This window comes from Cynoglossus semilaevis, chromosome 13, assembly GCF_000523025.1.
Source record: "Cynoglossus semilaevis isolate Cse_v1.0 chromosome 13, Cse_v1.0, whole genome shotgun sequence".
NCBI classification, from domain to species: domain Eukaryota; kingdom Metazoa; phylum Chordata; class Actinopteri; order Pleuronectiformes; family Cynoglossidae; genus Cynoglossus; species Cynoglossus semilaevis.
In genome coordinates, this window is record NC_024319.1 from 7,220,510 (window position 1) to 7,238,559 (window position 18,050).

An 18,050-nucleotide genomic window follows, 5' to 3' on the forward strand; every position below is an offset into this window, starting at 1 on the left:
ATTTAAACACAAAATATTCACTTGGCTTGCATTTTAAGCCACATCAAAGAGTTCTTGATGGGGGGCGCGGGGGGTTGCAATTTTAGAGGTGTATAGGTCCTGTAGAGAAGGTAGGTAAAAGCCAATTACCTTCTCGGCAAAGCGATGATACAATGCAGTCTGTTCAGGTTCCTCGTGGTGGCAGCAGCATACCAGTCTAAGATAGAGGCGTGAGGATAGAATCGATTATGGAGGTGTAGAAGTTCACCATCATTCTCTTTGTCATTTTTACCCAGGTCAGCTGCCTCAGGAAGTGCATCCTCTGCTGTGCTGCTTTTGATGAAGAAGATGATGTTCAGCTCCCATTCCAGGTCCTGAGTGATGATGGTTCCCAGGAAGCATAAGTGTTCATCCACAGTGGAATCACCCAAAGTAATGGTTTTTGGAGTTTTTAGCAGAAATTTGGAAGACTTTTTGTGTCTGATAGACACAGTGGCGAATCTTCATATATGATTTTTGTCTGAAAATCCAAGGTGCAGCATTTTGAAGACTCAGTTCTTCAAACTCCAGCCTTTTTGGATTGGCAAGAGAAGAAAGTCTGATCAAGAAAGGTGGTTCTTGTTCACTATGATAGTGAACTGTTCCTTGGCACCATTACACAGGTCAGTAGATTTTTTTTTGCCTGTATCGACATGTCATGTTGTTGATAATAATAAATCTTAAATTCTATTCCGTTATCTTGTTTTACTATCCTTTTAGATTGCCGATGGCCAATACGAAGTACACACACTGTGCCGGCCTAAACCAGTTTTTCCATTCCGTCAGTCTGCTATGAGGGAGAAAAGGTGTGGCACTACTGTGAGGACATTAAGGCCAGGATCCCAGAGCCACAACCTACAACGTCGGCGGAAATCTGGGCAAAATTCACTGATGAGTAGGTAGGAACCATTTGCTTTGCATTTATTTTTCACATAATATTTTGATTGTGTTTAAAAAATAGAAAAATTATGTGCATCGCATGCTTTAACGTTTACCAAATCATTTAAAAAGATGTTACATGTTATTGTAGAGTTTCACATAATTATGTGCGACAATTAATCCGTTTTGAAAAATTTAAAAAATGGTTCTTGATGGTTTCAGACCATTGCGGTAATGAGATTTTTTAAAACATGTTCAAAGCTGTTCAAAAGGGTATTAAATTGTCAGTAAATATTTTAAAAACAACAATCATTACCACTGCAGACTGAAATTAATGGTTAAAAGGAGCATGTGTTGATCCAGTTCAAGGTTGAAGAGTTACGTTAGGCAACTGGACATTAAAAAAATTCCATGTCTCCAATCTTTGAAACCAAGCTTTCATGATAATGACCACAATGACCCATCATGTGATATATATGTATACATACATACAAATATGTATTCATACGCATATATATACATATATGTATACATGTATTAGTATATACATATATATAGACATTGTAAATTGGACCTGATCTAACAGGTCTGTTTACAGCCATGAAACACCAAATCAGTGATGTTTTTGTTTCTTTATTGAAAAACACACATCTACATAAAAAATGTGTAATAAACAGGGGAAAGTAATCATTGTTTTTTTTTTTGTTTTGTTTTTTAAACATGGCAGATATTTACTGTGCTGTACGACAATCTGGTCTCAGCCTCTTGAAAAACTCATGGAGCTGAAAGATGGAACTGGGAAGGTATGTGTTACTTAAAAGTTTTGTGTGCCAAGTTTGGGAACGGAATATTTGTTTATGACATATAAACATAAGGCCCCAAATTTAACCAAGTATTTCAGATGTGTGCCTTTTTAAATAATGTACCCTCATTTACTCGACGTGCGTCAGAAATATGACCAAAAATCGTTTAAAAAAAAAATCAATTTTTACATTTTTAATCCTTCTCTTTCTTTGGGAGTGTACTGTTTTAGTGTGTATTCACAAAAAAACAGTATCAAACCTTTTGTGCAAAGAAAATTTTAAGAGTAATTCTGCTGCAATCACCCAATGTGAGCTCAGCCTGCTGATGAGTCCAGTTTGTTTTTGAATATATTTTGGTAATCCAACCAGTGCAGGTGATGAAGCCATTGATTGAAGCTAAGCCTCTAACACTAAAGTATGTTAGTGTATATTTACAGTACTTGAAAAGGGGGAAAACGATTGCACACTCAAGTTTCGATTGTTTTAACATACAAATGTAACCAAACATGGTCATGATTATCATCTGACTCACTCGATTAAGTGCTCGGTTGAATGATTAGCGCCTGTGTTTCAAACACAGTGAACCAGGGTTTACATGACGCTGATCTGTTTTTAAAAAACAAAATGCACATTGTAATACCTTGTGTTCTGGCACTGCTGGTTGCTCTCATGTCTGGGACTTAGGCTTTGGTATATCATTTAGTAAACAAGGGAAGGGGAGATTTTGAAGTTCTGTAGCTTAAAAAAAAATAGTCCCGTTTACTTGAGAGCTCTGGTTTGAGCGATTCTCTGGAATGTGTGGTAGCACCTGAAAGTCTGACGTCGACATGTCTGATTCAGTCTGAAAGAACCTCCCTCTCTGGGACAAAGAACAAACAAAAATAGACCATCTTTTGGGGGAGTAGGGGGAAGGGGGGCAACACAGTCTGAACAAGTACATTCCATATGACCTGAGTTTTTGGTGGTGGTGAAGCAGGGCAGTAAAATAGAGGGAATAAGGGACAGTTATGTGCTTTGTCTTTGCCTATTTGGTCTCGGCGTGAACAGCTGATATTAGCATTTTATCATCAACCTCAGACAGGGTTTTAACAGGTAAGAGTTCTGTGTTTTGTGAAGTACAGTTTAGAGCATATGCTGGCATGATTTCACAGCAGGGATCAGAAACCAAATTAGGTTCTAAAATCATCCTTTAGATAAGACTTTCCCAAATCAAATACACGGTTCAAAAACCGGCAGCGAGCCAAGGAACCAAAATATTTTAGATGAACGTTGCAATGGCAAACTATGGCCCGGGGACTTGATTCGGCACGTTTGGCCTTTTAACCTGGCCCGCCGAACTTGTCCAAATTATGTTATTAATTTATATTATCATTTTAATCTGTCTTTTCCCTGCAATGTCTGCATTTCCCCAATAGATGGCGTCGAAAAGGCTGAAAACATTTTAGCCTTTATGCATGACTTTTACATGTCATTAATCTTAGTTCAAATAAACGTTCCAGCTATCTGCTCCTGACCTGGCCCCCAAGTCAAATTTTACGACCCATTGTGGCCCGCGAGCCAAATTCGTATTAAAAAAAAGGATTGGCCTGCGGCTAACACAACAATTTTTCAAATATGGGATCAATATAGTCCAAATATATTTGTGATATATTTGGTGTGGTCACAGTGTTTGGTTTGTGTTACACACAACTCAGAAGGCTCTCTCCTGTAGAGCGGCCATAATCCAATTCTACCCTGTGACCCTGTTTGGTTTCTGGTCCCAGAGCTGAGAAATTTTACTATGCCTTCTGGGTGTCGCCTATCCTGCTACACACAGACACTGTGACGCAGATACATTTCTTAGAAAAAGAAAAACAAACAGCCTATTATCTTTTCTGATCTGGTTCTAAACCAGTGCAATACTGTGGTTAATGAGTGGAGCAGGTTCTTTTTTTCCACATGTTTAAATACTGTATGTGAAATGTTCCTGTCCTTTCAGAGAAGCTTATATACGTAGGTGTGTTTACACTAAGTGAACACAGAACAGCTAACAGATCTGGTTAGTGAGATTATGTGATTATTTTATCTCATATGTTTCTCTTGACAAGCTTGTTTTGGACTTTTTTTATTTTTTATTTAATTATCTCATATTATCTTGAGAAAACATCCAGCAGCTACGTAACAGTAATTTGAGCAGTTGTCTCTTTTTAATTTCTTTTTTTAATGTTTTGCAAAAACAAAAAAAAAACAAGCAAAGCTATTGTTTTTAAGGTGAAATCACGGTACAGAGGAGGAGGTAAAGGTTAGTGACGGGTAAAAGGAGGCTGTACCCAAGGTCCAAAGTGGGGAACAGCAGGATGTTGGTACCATTATTAGTTTATACCCAAACTAGACCTTGGGCGCTCCCTGCTGGCTAATGTTAAGATTAACGGAGTGCAAGTTTTTTTTTGTTTTTCTTCTTTTTTTTATCCCTCCAAAACAACTGTCTAGTTGAAATGTTCCTTTTGTTGTGGGTTTTGTTTCAGGATACCTGAGGACTAACTGGTGAGGAGAACGCGCGCTGAGCCGCTAGCATCGTTCCCGGCGTCTACGTCGTGGCTCTGACCGTCTGTGCTTTTATCTGTGCTTCTGTCAGCGGAGGTTGTGAAGGTAGGTAGTGGTGCAGTGGGCAAGGCTGGCGTCACCTGAGGTGCGGGGCTGTCGCCGCCGTTCAAACCGGAGTTGGCTGAGGAGCAGGACAAAGGGGAGGGAGGCGAGAAGAAGGAGGAGCAGAGGAGTTTGACAGGGCAGAAGGCGGAGCCTCGTGGAATGAAGTTCACCTTGTTTTTGTCGGGGCACGAGAATAGAGGGAAGCCTTTTGATTTGCCAGACCTGAGGAAAGCACAGGCAGAATTAAGGACTTAACAGCTGCATGGTCCACAGACCTTTGTCTAGACTGAAAAAAACATTTCATTTGTGTTAACATTGTGTTACATTTTGTTAGTTAGTTGTAACAACTACTGTCCTAGTGGGGAGTTTCCAGGTATTTATCCACCCCAAAGGGGGTGGGGGAGGGTGATGTCAAGTAAGGTGGCCATGGGCCTGAACAATATGACCGTTAAATGGTGATGTGAGTGGCTGGCCCTATGGTGGATCGTTTCCCCCTCCCTGTCCTCTGGGTGGGGGTTGTTGGTGTGACTTTATAGAAGTGTGAGTTACGTCTGTACTTCCTGGGGAGAGAACTAAGGACGGCAATGTAGGTGGGTGACTGTTGGTGTCTGAGGCGCCCCCCTGTGTTCAAAGATGGTCTTTCCAGTTTAACATGGATGGCTTCCTTCACCCCTCTCTTTTGGCCATCAAAGGAGTGGCCCTTCTTCTTCAGGTGGAAGTGGACTGCTGAGTCCTGGCTTGATGTTGTGTGGGTTCTGTGTTGAGCCATACACTTGTGTAATAGCTATTCTGTTTCCCTAAGCATTTCTCATTGCACTGTACTGCATACACCACATTGCTCTGTTTGTGGCTGGCAGTCTTGTCCTTAGTTTCTGCCTCAGGGTGTTGCTGGGTGCTGAAACTTCTGCCACATATGGGATGACAGTGTTGTTTCTCTGCTGGGCTTCTTGGCTGTTTAAGCAAACGCCCAGTTGTGATAGCCACAGTTCTGGAGTGCTATGTGTTTGTGGTACCTTCTGTTGCCTCCTGATTCTGAGGGAGTGTTTTGGGCTCTGTGCTGAAGGGTCCGGACCACCCCCAATTTGTGTCATCTAAGTGGATGATGTGAATCAAACAGAAGCTACTGATTGGTGTTGGGTGGTTTTCTATACACACAGCACTACAGAACTGTGGCTATCCAAACTGGGCGTTTGCTTAAACAGCCAAGAATCCTGGAAGGAGAAGAAAGATGATGAAGCCCAGAAGAGGAATAACATTGTCATTCAATATGTGGTAGGAGTTTTCTAGCTAGAGAGGACAGATGGTTTGAGAGAGGGGTGAAAGAAGCCCTCCATGTCAAAATGGAAAGACCATCTTTGAACAGAGGAGGGAGGAGCCTCTGACACCAATTATCACCCACCTAGAATGCTGTCCTTAGTTCTCTCCCCAGGAAGCACCTCCATTCAGGTAACTCCAACGACCCCCAACCAGAGGACAGGGAGGGGGCCAACAACTCACATGACCACTTAAAGGTCATATTGTTAGGGCCCACGGCCACTTTACGCAACACCACACCCCCCTTTGGGGTGGATGGATACCTGGAAACTCCCCACCAGGACAGTAGAACTGATGAAGCCTCTTGGATGAGAGGATGCTACACTACGGTGAAGTTAAATGATGAAAAACATGGCATCAGACAACAGTAACCCTTTGTCATTCTCTATGGGTAACTAATACTAATTGTTTTGTTCATTTTCTGTGGTTGTAATATAGCCAGTAGGTGGCAGCATTACAACTCAACTCATTATCATTGTAAGAGTTGGATCTGTTGACTGAAAAATAAAATCATAAAAATCATTTCTGTGACTTTTCTTTTTCTTACTAGCTATGGTGTTATATGTGACTTTATATCAAATTATATTATGGGGCCATTATTGTTTTTCACCAACATATTATTACAGACAATGACGTCACTGTTGCCCATTAGCCACTGGGCAACAGTGACGTCTTTGTGCTCTGTGTGATCCAAACAACTTGGACCATTTCTTTTAAATCAAGGGTCTCAAACTCAAATGTGCCAAAGGCAATTGATGCCACTGTCACTTCACTGTGGGGGCCCAATCAGTTATCAATGGTCAACACACAAAAAGAATATTTTAGAAAAAGTAGGGGTTTGTTTGTTTAATCTAATACAATGAAATAACACACCTAATAAATGAACAAATAACAGAAGTTAAAATAATAATTAATAAATAATTTTGAAAAACATGTCAACAGCTAAATTAAAACATTATTATTTGGTTCCATCTAAGCTGGATTTTGGGGGTTTGCTGGCCATAAGTGGACCACAGGCCAAGAGTTTGAGACCCTTGTTTTAAATACAGCAGCAGCCAATACAGTGTTTTCTCTAATGATTAAAGAGAAAAATAATGTACTTACTCTAGCTCCTCAAACACTTTGACCTTCTCACATCCTTCTGGTGGTTCCCGTTTAAACATGTAGCTGTTGTTCGGTTTGGGAGAAGTGGCAAACTTGGGCAGGGGGGAACTGCACACATTGTCTGAGGACACAGCAGAGACATGGGAGAATTCATCATTCATTACAGTTTTCATGCCTATGTTTTGGGCCATCAAGTTGTCCAGCTTTAAACATTAACTTACCTTTGTCGATATCCTCTGCAGAACAGGGGCTTCCATCTGAGTGGATGAGGTCAGAGCTGCAGGGGCGAGGCGATGGACTGGAGTCACCACTGGAGGGCGCTTGTGTGTCTGTGTCCCGTGTGTCCCCGCTGCTGTAGCGATGTGGAGGGAACGGAGGACGTCGGCCATCCACTACGTCCATGGCCTTAAATTAAAATAAAGAGAGAAGAAATAGAAAAGAAAATATTGTGATATCCGCACGCTAAATAAATGGACCTGGTGTTTAAATTAGGTGCATCTCCTTTAAAACAACGTGTGAGCCAACTCTAGTCTACAGGGGTCAACGATTTACGTTGGAATTCAGTTCAGATGGTGTGACATTTTTAGTACAAGTCGTAACTGCCGTACTGTAAGTGCTTATGTCACTCATGCTAACCCAGTGGTAACATCAGAATCTAGAGCAGGGGTGTCAAACTGTGGGCCAAAACTGATCCGCTATGAGGTTCAATTCGGCCCACTAGATAAATTCTGGATGTAGAAAAAGCACTTTAAAACACTTTAACTTCATAAAATTTTGTAAAATGATATTTCATTAAATATGAAGATTTCTAATACACTTGTAGTTAAAAAATGGAAAAAACATGGACTTATTGTTTCAGCCCCTGAACCAAAATGAGTTTGACACCCCTGATCTAGGACATAAAAACATCAGAAGAGCCTGCCAATACACCTGACCTACAGTAAAAACACAAGCACGCACACACAGTGTGGATTACAGAACAAACAGGTTCAAGCCAGTATTTAGCAACATTATCTTTTTTCTCTGTAGCAAAGAAATGAACCCAAACACTCTTACACATGTGGACTACAGAAGTATTTAGAGTTGTAACACACCATTACCATAAACACAAAGGAGGGAACAGAGCCTGCAGCCATAACATCCACAACTTGTATTTACAGTAGTTGAGATCAGACACGAATTTCTCTCTCAAAACAGGAAGGACAGGATGAAGATGTTGATGATGAAGTTTTTGACAACTAGGTTAATAAATTTTAATGCAAAATACTTTTTTACTCATATAATCCTACATTTTTACCCTGTTAATGGGTTTGTTAGGATTATATTTTGAATGTATTTCCAATCCGTAGGTACAACTGTACCTAATAATCTAAGGAAAAACTAAACAATCATTATTCTCGTGTCTTGACATTTTTAAAAGTAGAAAACAACTTTCAGGCTCAAAATAAATAAAGTGTTCTTACCTGTATGCCCTCCAAATCCTCTCTGATAAACACATTTTCCAGCTCGTGGTTTATTCCTTCTACGCTGCTCGGCACTCGGCACATGAAGGATTTTGGCAAAGGGATGGTGGATAAGGCTGAAGGTGATGCCTTGTACTGCAGAAGTAGAAACACAGAAACAGTCTCTCACACAGATATACACATTTAGTTTAAAAAAAAAAAAAAAACTCACACAGAATCCTACACAACTGCTGAGTGTCTGACAGCACCATCTACTGGCAGCATCAAAATGTGACAGATCCAGTTGCATTAGCTCTTTCATGGTTAGAGATTGTAAATGCGTGTTACTGTAGTGCAACTGAATATTTGAGAGGAAATGAAGACCATCAACATCATTATCATCACAGGTGATGGTTGGGGTGAATGTGTTCCACACTTGTGGATGTTGTGTACAGTTGCTAGTGGTTTGTCAATTAGTTAACTCCTGAAAAGAAGGAGAGAACATGTCCGGACATAGCGCTGTCTCCTCCTCCTCCTCCTCCTCCTGTCCTACTGTGCTTACACAGGGGACTCATTAACTCAACTTCAGAGCCACATGTGAAGTCATAATCCTCTGATCAAATATGACCCTACATAGACATATACACTGTTACAGAGAATACAACATCACCAGGAGAAGAAGAGTAAAAAACTGGATGCGGCCAAGTACAGAGATATCCTGGAAGAAAACCTCTTCCAGAGTGCTCAGGACCTCAGACTGGACCAAAGGTTCACCTTCCAACAAGACAATGACCCTAAGCACACAGCTAAAATAACGAAGGAGTGGCTTCGGAACAACTCTGTGACCATTCTTGACTGTCCCAGGCAGAGCCCTGACCTAAACCCAATTGAGCATCTCTGGAGAGACCTGAAAATGGCTGTCCACCAACATTCACCATCCAACCTGACAGAACTGGAGAGGATCTGCAAGGAAGAATGGCAGAGGATCCCCAAATCCAGGTGTGAAAAACTTGTTGCATCATTCCTAAGAAGACTCATGGCTGTACTAGCTCCAAAGGGTGCTTCTACTCAATACTGAGCAAAGGGTCTGAATACTTATGATATTTCAGTTTTTCTTTTTTAATAAATTTGCAAAAATTTCTACATTTCTGTTTTTTTCTGTCAAGATGGGGTGCTGGGTGTACATTAATGAGAAATAAAATGAAGTTTTTTTATTTTAGCAAATGGCTGCAATGAAACAAAGAGTGACAAATTTAAAGGGGTCTGAATACTTTCCGTACCCACTGTATGTGTGTATATATACACTGTGTGTATATATATATATATTATATATATGTATATATATATATATATATATATAAACACACACACACATATACATATATACACACACACATATATACATATGTGTATATATGTATATATATATATACACATATATACATATACACACACTCATATATCACAATATGATTCAATTTTACAGTATATGATCATTACACACTCTAGAAATATATCAATATTTCATCTTTTTTATTTAAATTGCTCATGACACCAGCACTCCTTTGCAATCTGCTGATAGATCCTGACCTACATATCAGGCAGCCCTGATCTAGAAAGTAAATTAAGATTTAACATTTTTAATCACACCATTACAGTTACTCCTATGAATGTCTTTTAGAAGTGAAAGCAAAACCGCAAGAACTACCCCAAAGCATTTTGAAGCACATTCATTCTATCTTTTTTTTAACAAAACCACTATTTCAAAATGACATGAAATGTAAATGACGGCCATTTTAGAGGCCAAAACAAATAGTCTTGGTGCTTTTGGTTTTTCATGTTATGGAAATTAACACCTGCTACTCTCCCATGTTGTGAAGGTAGTTCCTTCTTCCTGTATTCTTGAATTCTTCATTAAGAGAGTTAGAATTTTTAAAAATCTAAACACAGCTCCTCAGTCTTAGATTCCCCAGTAACTCACCTGTGTTTGGCACAGTGTGCTGTGCTGCGTCTGCGGTGGCAGCTGCAGTGAGCTCTGCTCCCTGTCTTTGCTCTGTCGACCAGCTTGTTTAGTGCGTTGCAACTGCAGTCTCAGCTTAGCAATCTGCTGAAAAAAAGAGAGATTGAAACAGAAAGATGACTTTAACAAATGGAGGCCTGCAGTGAAATCATGGGAGCAATATTAATGTTGACCTTTGTCACACAGTAAAATATGGCATGACCTGCTGCAGCTGCTGCAAACTAAACGAACCTTAAGGGTTGGACAGAGTGGAGAATTAATCAATGTGTCAACATATACACTTTTTTTTAACTATCCTTTTTGGGACCGCAGTTTAAGCACTTTACCAGCACTTTTAAAAGTCAGGAATTCCACATAGCATTTAACTTGGGACTGTCAGATCTAGTTACAAAATGATTCATGAGGAGTAACACTATAAAGACAATGGCTTATTTAACAACAATATTTATGTATTTAATAATAATTATTAAATATTATTATTAATATGAGTTTAAGTATTTTTATTTGTGTATAGTTAAGATAGAACTACTCCTTTTTCATCCTAATCATGTTTTTTTTTTTTATCTGTAACAGCAGAATAAAACATATGCAAAGTATCACTGCTGTTTTTGTCTCTTCCAAAAACAAAAAACAAACATTCCACACTCCAAACTGCCAACATTGTGGACCTACATAAATAAACTACCCATGAGGGCAGACACTAAACTGCAGTAGGAGAAAGAAAATAACACTTGTTGACGGGTGAGCAGCTGGTCGTAGTAAAAAACTGTTACAAAGTATCAGGTTGCTGGGTCGGCACATGTTTATGACTAGGAGCATAAGTGTTTTGTTTTTTTAGATGGAGAGTTATCGGCCCTGATACTAAAAAACATATCATTGTAACCCCAATTATAATTATAGATATTATTATACAAGAAATGTTTTTAAAAAGACAGATAAGTGTGTGGCCTGTGTGTGTGTGTGTCTATGATAAAAAGCAGCGAGTTAGTGAATTTGTCAGTGGGTGTTTCTGCCTCTGCCTGTGGCCTAGTATCAGTGTGAAAACAGGATACCCTTTGTGAGCCTGACAGACGCACTTGTGCTGTGCAGACAAAGGTGTGGTCTTCAGTACTGATCGTGTAATCCTGGCAACACAGTCAACAAAGAGAATGTCTCTTTTCATACATATTCCCTCTCTCTCTCTCGCCCTCATGTCTTCGCTCTCTCTCACACGCACACTCACTTAGAGTTCACTGCATTTAACAAAGTGACCGCAACAGTTGATAATGACAAGTCCAGACACGATCTAGAGAGCCTGAGGGGCGGGGGCATGCTGGGTTACTGATGGGAGCTCGGTCACTGCCACTATGAACGCTGAAGATAAGACTCTGTAGTTGGTAAAATCTGTTAAATGTAATAATTATCTGATTCTGGCGTTTTGCTGTGGGTAATAAAACCCAATATTACATATGCTGCATATATATTAGGCAACATGCTTGTTAATTAGATATTGTTTGATTAGATATATTACAATGACGAGGTTAAGCACATTTAAGACCTCCAGTCAGTCCTAGTGATTTGTCTTAAAGTAAAAGATACGAGGATAGGAAGACATGTTGACATTCCAAATATGCAGCCTACATGTACACAAGCCCTCAGAAGGAACTACCGTCTGAGTTAGGCAGAGGTTGCTCTCAGTCGATTTTAGATTATTTTTGATCATCCTGTCCCATCAGTTGAAAAAAAACCCCATCAATGCTGTTCTGCTTTTCTGTAAATATAGAATGAACAACATTTGTGCAAACCAAACTGTTTTCCGAAGCACATAGTTACACAAAATGTATTACAACTTTTTATATATAAGGCATTGTTTGCCCAAAGATTCCCAATTTTTTTTTTGGGGTCGCCTCACATATTTCCCAGGAATTTACGAATAACGTCTATAGAACTGGGTCGCAAAGGTTCGTGACTAAAAATATGGGTCCCCAGAAATTTTTTTTTTGAGAAATATATTTAGAAATATTAGGAACTGGACTCAAAATAATAACTTAAAATGATTACACGGTTTAAGTGCTGAGATTTCTGTTTTTAATTATAGAAATAATGATCATGTAATTTCATGATATTGCCAAACAAATACATTTGTGGTATAATTTCACAAAGCCGCCGTTCCTTTTTGAGTAATAGATTTTTAAAAGTGGACAAAAAAAAGTCCTGATGTCACTTTATGTCCTTGTTTTGTACGACTCTGTTAAATGAGGTTCTAATTAGAATTCATGCGGCACAGTTTAAAACCAGTAGATATTTTGTGACATAAGGGGAACTAGGACCTCTGACTAACCAACAGTAAACAAAATTAAACAAACTTTTGTCAGATTTGTTAACTAGACAAAGACAAAGTCCTGAATGTACTCGAGGGACTGCAGTCAGAAAAATAGGAAAGGCAGACAGACCGGGACTGTCACTGACGTGCCAGCAAAATAAAACTCTGAACGATTCCATATGTTGTCTTGTTTCATCAGCCATGTGAACAACAGCGTATTTCTGGGAACCCATACATGTCATTTACGCCCCCATGAGTATCAGAAAGTAAGAATATGGTGAGAACGTTTGTGTCAAAATCTAGTAGAATAACGTACTAGGGATTATTTTCATTATTAGTCTTGTAATCATAACAGACTTACACTGACACGTTGTTGGACATTTCAACTGTGACTTAAAATGAGTGCAGCTCTGCCAGCTGCTCTTCAAATGCAATGGGGAAAAAAACCTAGTAAATGTAATATAAATATAAAAGACTGAAACGTTGGTTCAGCTGATGAAAACCACAAAGAAAGGCTTTTATCCTGTCAAGCCATTTTATAGAAGAAAAAAACTTTTTACTGACATTTGGTAGTCTATGTAAAGACTCAAATGTTTTTTTAACATTATTTAATATCTCTGTCACTGCAGGAGGATGTGACAGCTTTCGTTTATTCTAGTTAACCTGTTGAGTTGACAGAGCATGATATAACAAAATAACAAAGCAGAACTGCCAATAAAACTGTGTGTGGTGGACAAAGTGATGTGTTTACAAAGTGACAGCAGTATGAACTGTACTACCGTATCCAGGAAACCTTTCTAAGCTAAGACTTGTACGGACAGCTCCACAATGACATTTATTGTTCAACGTCGACTAGTGGATAAGTAATTCCTGCAGCACCAGATGAGTTTGCTGAATGGAACTAGTCCATCACCTTAATTCCACCCATCTATTTTCATCCGCTAATGAACCAGGTTACCGGGTCGCGGGGGCAGCAGTCTCCACGATCGCCACCCAAATCACACTGCACCGTACCAACCCCCCTAAACCTTCATGCAGGTGGTGAGTCCACTGGAAGGGACCCACCACCCTCACTGGGATTCAATCTTGCCCAGGAGGTGAACTCCACACCAATGACAGAGACCTCTGGATAAGGTGGATGTTCAATCCTGAAATTTTGACCAAAATTGGACCAAAACTGATCCTGAGTATCGAATCGAGCCCTAGAGTGCAGAGTGTGTATATATATATATATATATACACATACATACATACATACATATACATATATATATATGTGTGTGTGTGTGTGTGTGTTCAAACTAGGCAAATATTACTTTATTGAACTGTATTTAAGTTTAACTTCCATTAAATAAAGATAAAATCAAACGTAAAACTCTGAATGAAAAGTAAAGTTTTTTGTTGCAAATAAAACATTCCAATTGAAAAACGTATGACACTATCTCCTGCTTTTGAAGAAAAACACTTTTTACAAACTGTTAACAAGTTCACATAAACAAATTTACAGACTGGCTTTTTGACTGGCTTTAACTGAATTGTGTGAACTCTTCTGAGAGTGGTTAGTGGTAATATCACATAGAGTCACCTCTTTTAATTTACAAGTTAAGGACTGCAACACTGAAAGCAAACACATGCTTTTGTGTGTGTTTTGCTGCAGTTGCATCTGGCGAGGCTTTTAAATACCATGAGTCAGTTCATTCCAAGAAGGAAGGAAAACAATATGGCTGCTACTCCCTATGAGAGGAGCCCCCATAGTATATCTCAAAAAACAACAGACCATAATGAGATGCAGGAGTGCACTTGAGTGGAAAACAGAGGGGAGAAGGAAGTTAAATTTAGACTGAGGTCTGGAAAAGATGGAGGCCTATTAGCTCAATATGGTCAGCTTGTTGGCCACCAAGCCATGGCAGACTGACAGGAGTGGAAACCCATCTTAAGGAACATAGTATTTAGGGCTGACCTCAAACCTTGACAAATAAAACACTTTTGAGTAAATGCTATGAACCTCAAAATGCAACTTGGATTAGACTGCGTGAACGTTTAAGATCACAGACCAACGGGATTGCTCTGTGGTCCAGTCCAACGTCTGTGGCATGCTTTTGAAGCAGTAACAGATCAGGGAGAACAGAAGATTATTAGAAGCAAATCTACCTCCTTGAGATGGTCGGCGCTGCCCCAGGAGGCTGAACGCTGGTGTGGACTTCCCTGTTCTGCTGCTTCGTCGTTCCAGAGACCCGGAGTCTTAAAACACACAGAAATAGACAAGTGTTACAAATCTTCAGGGCTTCAATACGTGTTTCCCATGACTAAAGCACTTTGTTGATGCAAAGAAGCCAAAAAAACAATAATTTACACCATCTTTAAAAACCAATCAAGCATGTTAATTGTAAGTGGTTTACATTTATATAACACTCCAAACACTCAAGTGTTTCCTCACATTTTAGTACGGCCATTGACACACAGTCCAAGCAGAACTAAAACAAGCAGTTTGGTGGTCTGTATTTTGCCCAGGGGCACAGTGGCATGGAAACCGTTGATCAAACCACTGTCTTTCTGTCTGTCTCTGTTTATTTTATTTAGTCTCCTTTCCTCCCTAAGGGTTAACCCAAAATGTTAAAAAAGACCAAATCTTGCAATTTCATAAAATACTAATGGACAAAACAGTAATTTTTAAAAGCGGCCTTTATATTCACAAAAAAAAGGACCGGCATGCCTCTAAACAAACATTTACCAAGATAAGGCATCACATATAAAAATCATACATCAAACAAATTTAAATGTCATTGCCTATTTCCCTAAAACTGTGGATGTGAAATAAAGATTGTTGCACGGTTAAAGGAATGATTGAGCATTGTCGAGGAAGTAAAGCTGGAAATCTGGAATCAATGTGAACAGGGAAAACAGTCGTGAGGTTTCCTCCATCCCCGAGGAGAGAATCTACATTGAGCAGGAAAAACAAAAGTCATGGAGTGTGTGACTATTTTCCATTCCACCCCGTCACTGAGGCAGGACAGGATAACTACATCTGTGGCAGGGAATGGATCGCTGTAGAACAATTTCAGGAACCCGCCTAAAGGATGCTCATTTAACAAGCCAATCAAAGCTGGAGAAAATAATTATAGGTAAGACTAATAACATAGCCCTACCTGACAATAAAACGTCCACATCGGCCACAGGTGACATTTACAAGGACTTTACCTGTAGCTGCACCTTTAGTTAATAACTGCAAAAGTAAATATTTAGCCTATTTGGAGTCAGGCCTTAGCAGGGGCATTCTTAATGATGGGGTTTCTAATGTGCATCTAGGTTCTTACAGTTTACACATATCCCAGTGATAGCTAAAAGAATGATTGTCAAGGCTAGTACTGTCAGTAGATTTTCATATTCTAACCACAAATAAGTTAAAACATAAAAAAGGTAAAGGTTAGCAACACTCAACTGGGCAGGTGTCTAGTTCTTGTTTGTTACTGTAATTGTTATTTCAAATTATATCTACAATACTACGCAAAACAGCTCCCAAACACTTCCAACTAAAGTTTAGCAGTCCTGACTGACTTAAAGTAAGCTTTAAGTCAGTCTTATTAAAAAAACACAGAAAAAGCTATCTAAATGCTAATGATTAACACTCGCTAAGAGAGGCAAATAATACATTAACATGCAATTGCCTTAATATAACTACGAATAAGTTATTAAAACTCAACAACACTAAAATCAGCTAACACGGCTAAGTCATTGTTTAAAACAATTTTTATGCCAAACATTCCACTGGAAATTTCTAAAAATGCCATAAAGCAGGGACAACTTTTAGTCTGTTAAATACTGAATATTAGCCAACATTGGTACGTCCCCCCCCAAAAACGTTTACACAAAAAAAACAAAAGAAAACAACCAACTACTAGCATAAACTAATGAGCTCAAAGCTAGCTTAATACAGATACAATGAAAACAGAAAAACTATCCAAAATTCAATCCTAGAACTAAATACCTCACATCAGTTTGGAAATATAAAAACATCGAACAGCATGTAAATGGTTTTACTCAGAGGTTTTGTGACAAGGACAGACGCAGTTTAGTCCAACTTTGAAAACCTCTGCAGTTAAAAGTCAACGTTCAAGATATGCAAATAAATGTAAAAACAGAGAGACTGTGTCTGTTTTGAAACTAAAGACTTCCTCCTGATTATTCAAATCAACAGGGGCTTTTGGTACTCGGACAGATCCTCTAAAGATCAAATGTTGCACTGGTCAGCACTGTGCTACATCCAAAATGTCATCGTGTTCTTACAGCCTCATTTCTGACCCCACACAGACAAAAAACTCTCTATCGATTCTCCAGCTAATGCACAAGACTTGCCCTATGATGTGGACTACAACACTGGATGACAAGGAACACCAGCCTTTTGCTAAAACCCTGTGGTGCTAGTTTCCCTCCCACCAGGGAAGGACCAAGAAGATTTAACCGGCTACTTGTGCTCTCATAAAAGGGACCACTATGCTTTGGCCGATTTGCGTGGCAGATGTGATGCTAGCCTTTAGCATTAACATTTAGTGCATGGCCTCATTGAATGGCTTGTTTCGTGTTTGATGCATCTGCCAAATGCTAAGGGACTGGAGGCAGCGGCCACGTCCATTCATACGGTGCATGGTAGAGATGGCTGTAAAAGGGTAGGAATGGCTTTATGGAGCAGTTAACTTCACTGTAGCAGGAAAAACTAAGTTCTCACAGATGTTTCTATGACGTCAAGCAGACAAAAGACCCTCACTACTGGTATCTCAATGTTAAACACTTGTAATTGGCAGCAAGTGGTTCCATAGAGCTGCGCATGTCTGAGACAGTGAGGCGATAGGGATGAAGATTGGGGTTCAAAAGTTGAGACTCTTTTATTGACAAATCGTTTGTTTCATGCTAAGTGAGATAAAGCAAGAGTTTCGCTTATCTTCAGAATGTGTATTTGTTTTTTTAATCATTTTTCCAGATGTAGAATTTCACATGATTACATAAATTTGTGACTGTTATCATTACATTCATCCATCCATCGGGGAACGGGCTGGAGCCAATCCCAGCTGACAATGGCGGGGGGGTGAGGGAGGGATAAAGTGAAATGTGAATGATGATGCGCTTGCACTGGCAGAGAGGCATTATTCAATACTTATTACTCATTCATTTTTTACTGTTGTCTAGTGTAGCAGTGCGTTTCAACCATGCTTCTGTCAGTGTCTTCTACAAACAAACAGACTAAAACACAAGATGTACTTTCATATTATTTCTGAGGTGTCCTATTTTTTGCTTTTTGTATTTCTCTTTACTCTTATGGTTGGGCAATCAACAACACATAGCCAACTTCTTAACAACTAAAAAGATTCAAACATGGTACAGCCAAGCAGAATGGTGAAAACATTGTGTTGACACGTTTTATCAATGTTGTGTGAACTTGTTAAATCGTGGTCTAGATGTGACTGACAATCATTTTTACTGAGAAGTGAAATGCTAAGTGAACTGAAAAGAGCTTGCAAGGTTTCAACATGCCAAAACACCAACAT

At 39.3% G+C, this 18,050-nt stretch overlaps 1 protein-coding gene and 1 long non-coding RNA gene across 5 annotated transcripts in view; one reads left to right on the forward strand and one right to left on the reverse strand.

Annotated features, from left to right (window-relative positions):
• The first annotated feature begins 15 nt into the window (after nt 1–15).
• On the forward strand, nt 16–1,671 carry LOC107989391 (uncharacterized). Its single transcript, XR_003051506.1, has 2 exons — nt 16–641; nt 739–1,671. It is a non-coding gene; the product is annotated as an uncharacterized LOC107989391 (long non-coding RNA).
• A 2,117-nt stretch (nt 1,672–3,788) lies between these two features.
• LOC103388341 (glucocorticoid-induced transcript 1 protein-like) overlaps nt 3,789–18,050 on the reverse strand; it is a 25,662-nt gene continuing 11,400 nt past the window's right edge. For 3 of the 4 annotated variants that reach the window (XM_025061586.1, XM_025061584.1, XM_008323276.3), the window contains 6 exons: nt 14,662–14,751; nt 10,170–10,295; nt 8,210–8,344; nt 6,968–7,151; nt 6,747–6,867; nt 3,789–4,550 (listed from right to left, as the gene is read on the reverse strand). In XM_025061586.1, coding sequence (XP_024917354.1) covers nt 4,217–4,550; nt 6,747–6,867; nt 6,968–7,151; nt 8,210–8,344; nt 10,170–10,295; nt 14,662–14,751 — 990 coding nt within the window. In that variant the 3' untranslated portion in view covers nt 3,789–4,216. The remainder of the gene's footprint in view (nt 4,551–6,746; nt 6,868–6,967; nt 7,152–8,209; nt 8,345–10,169; nt 10,296–14,661; nt 14,752–18,050) is intronic. The other variant, XM_017038219.2, reaches the window with a different exon arrangement.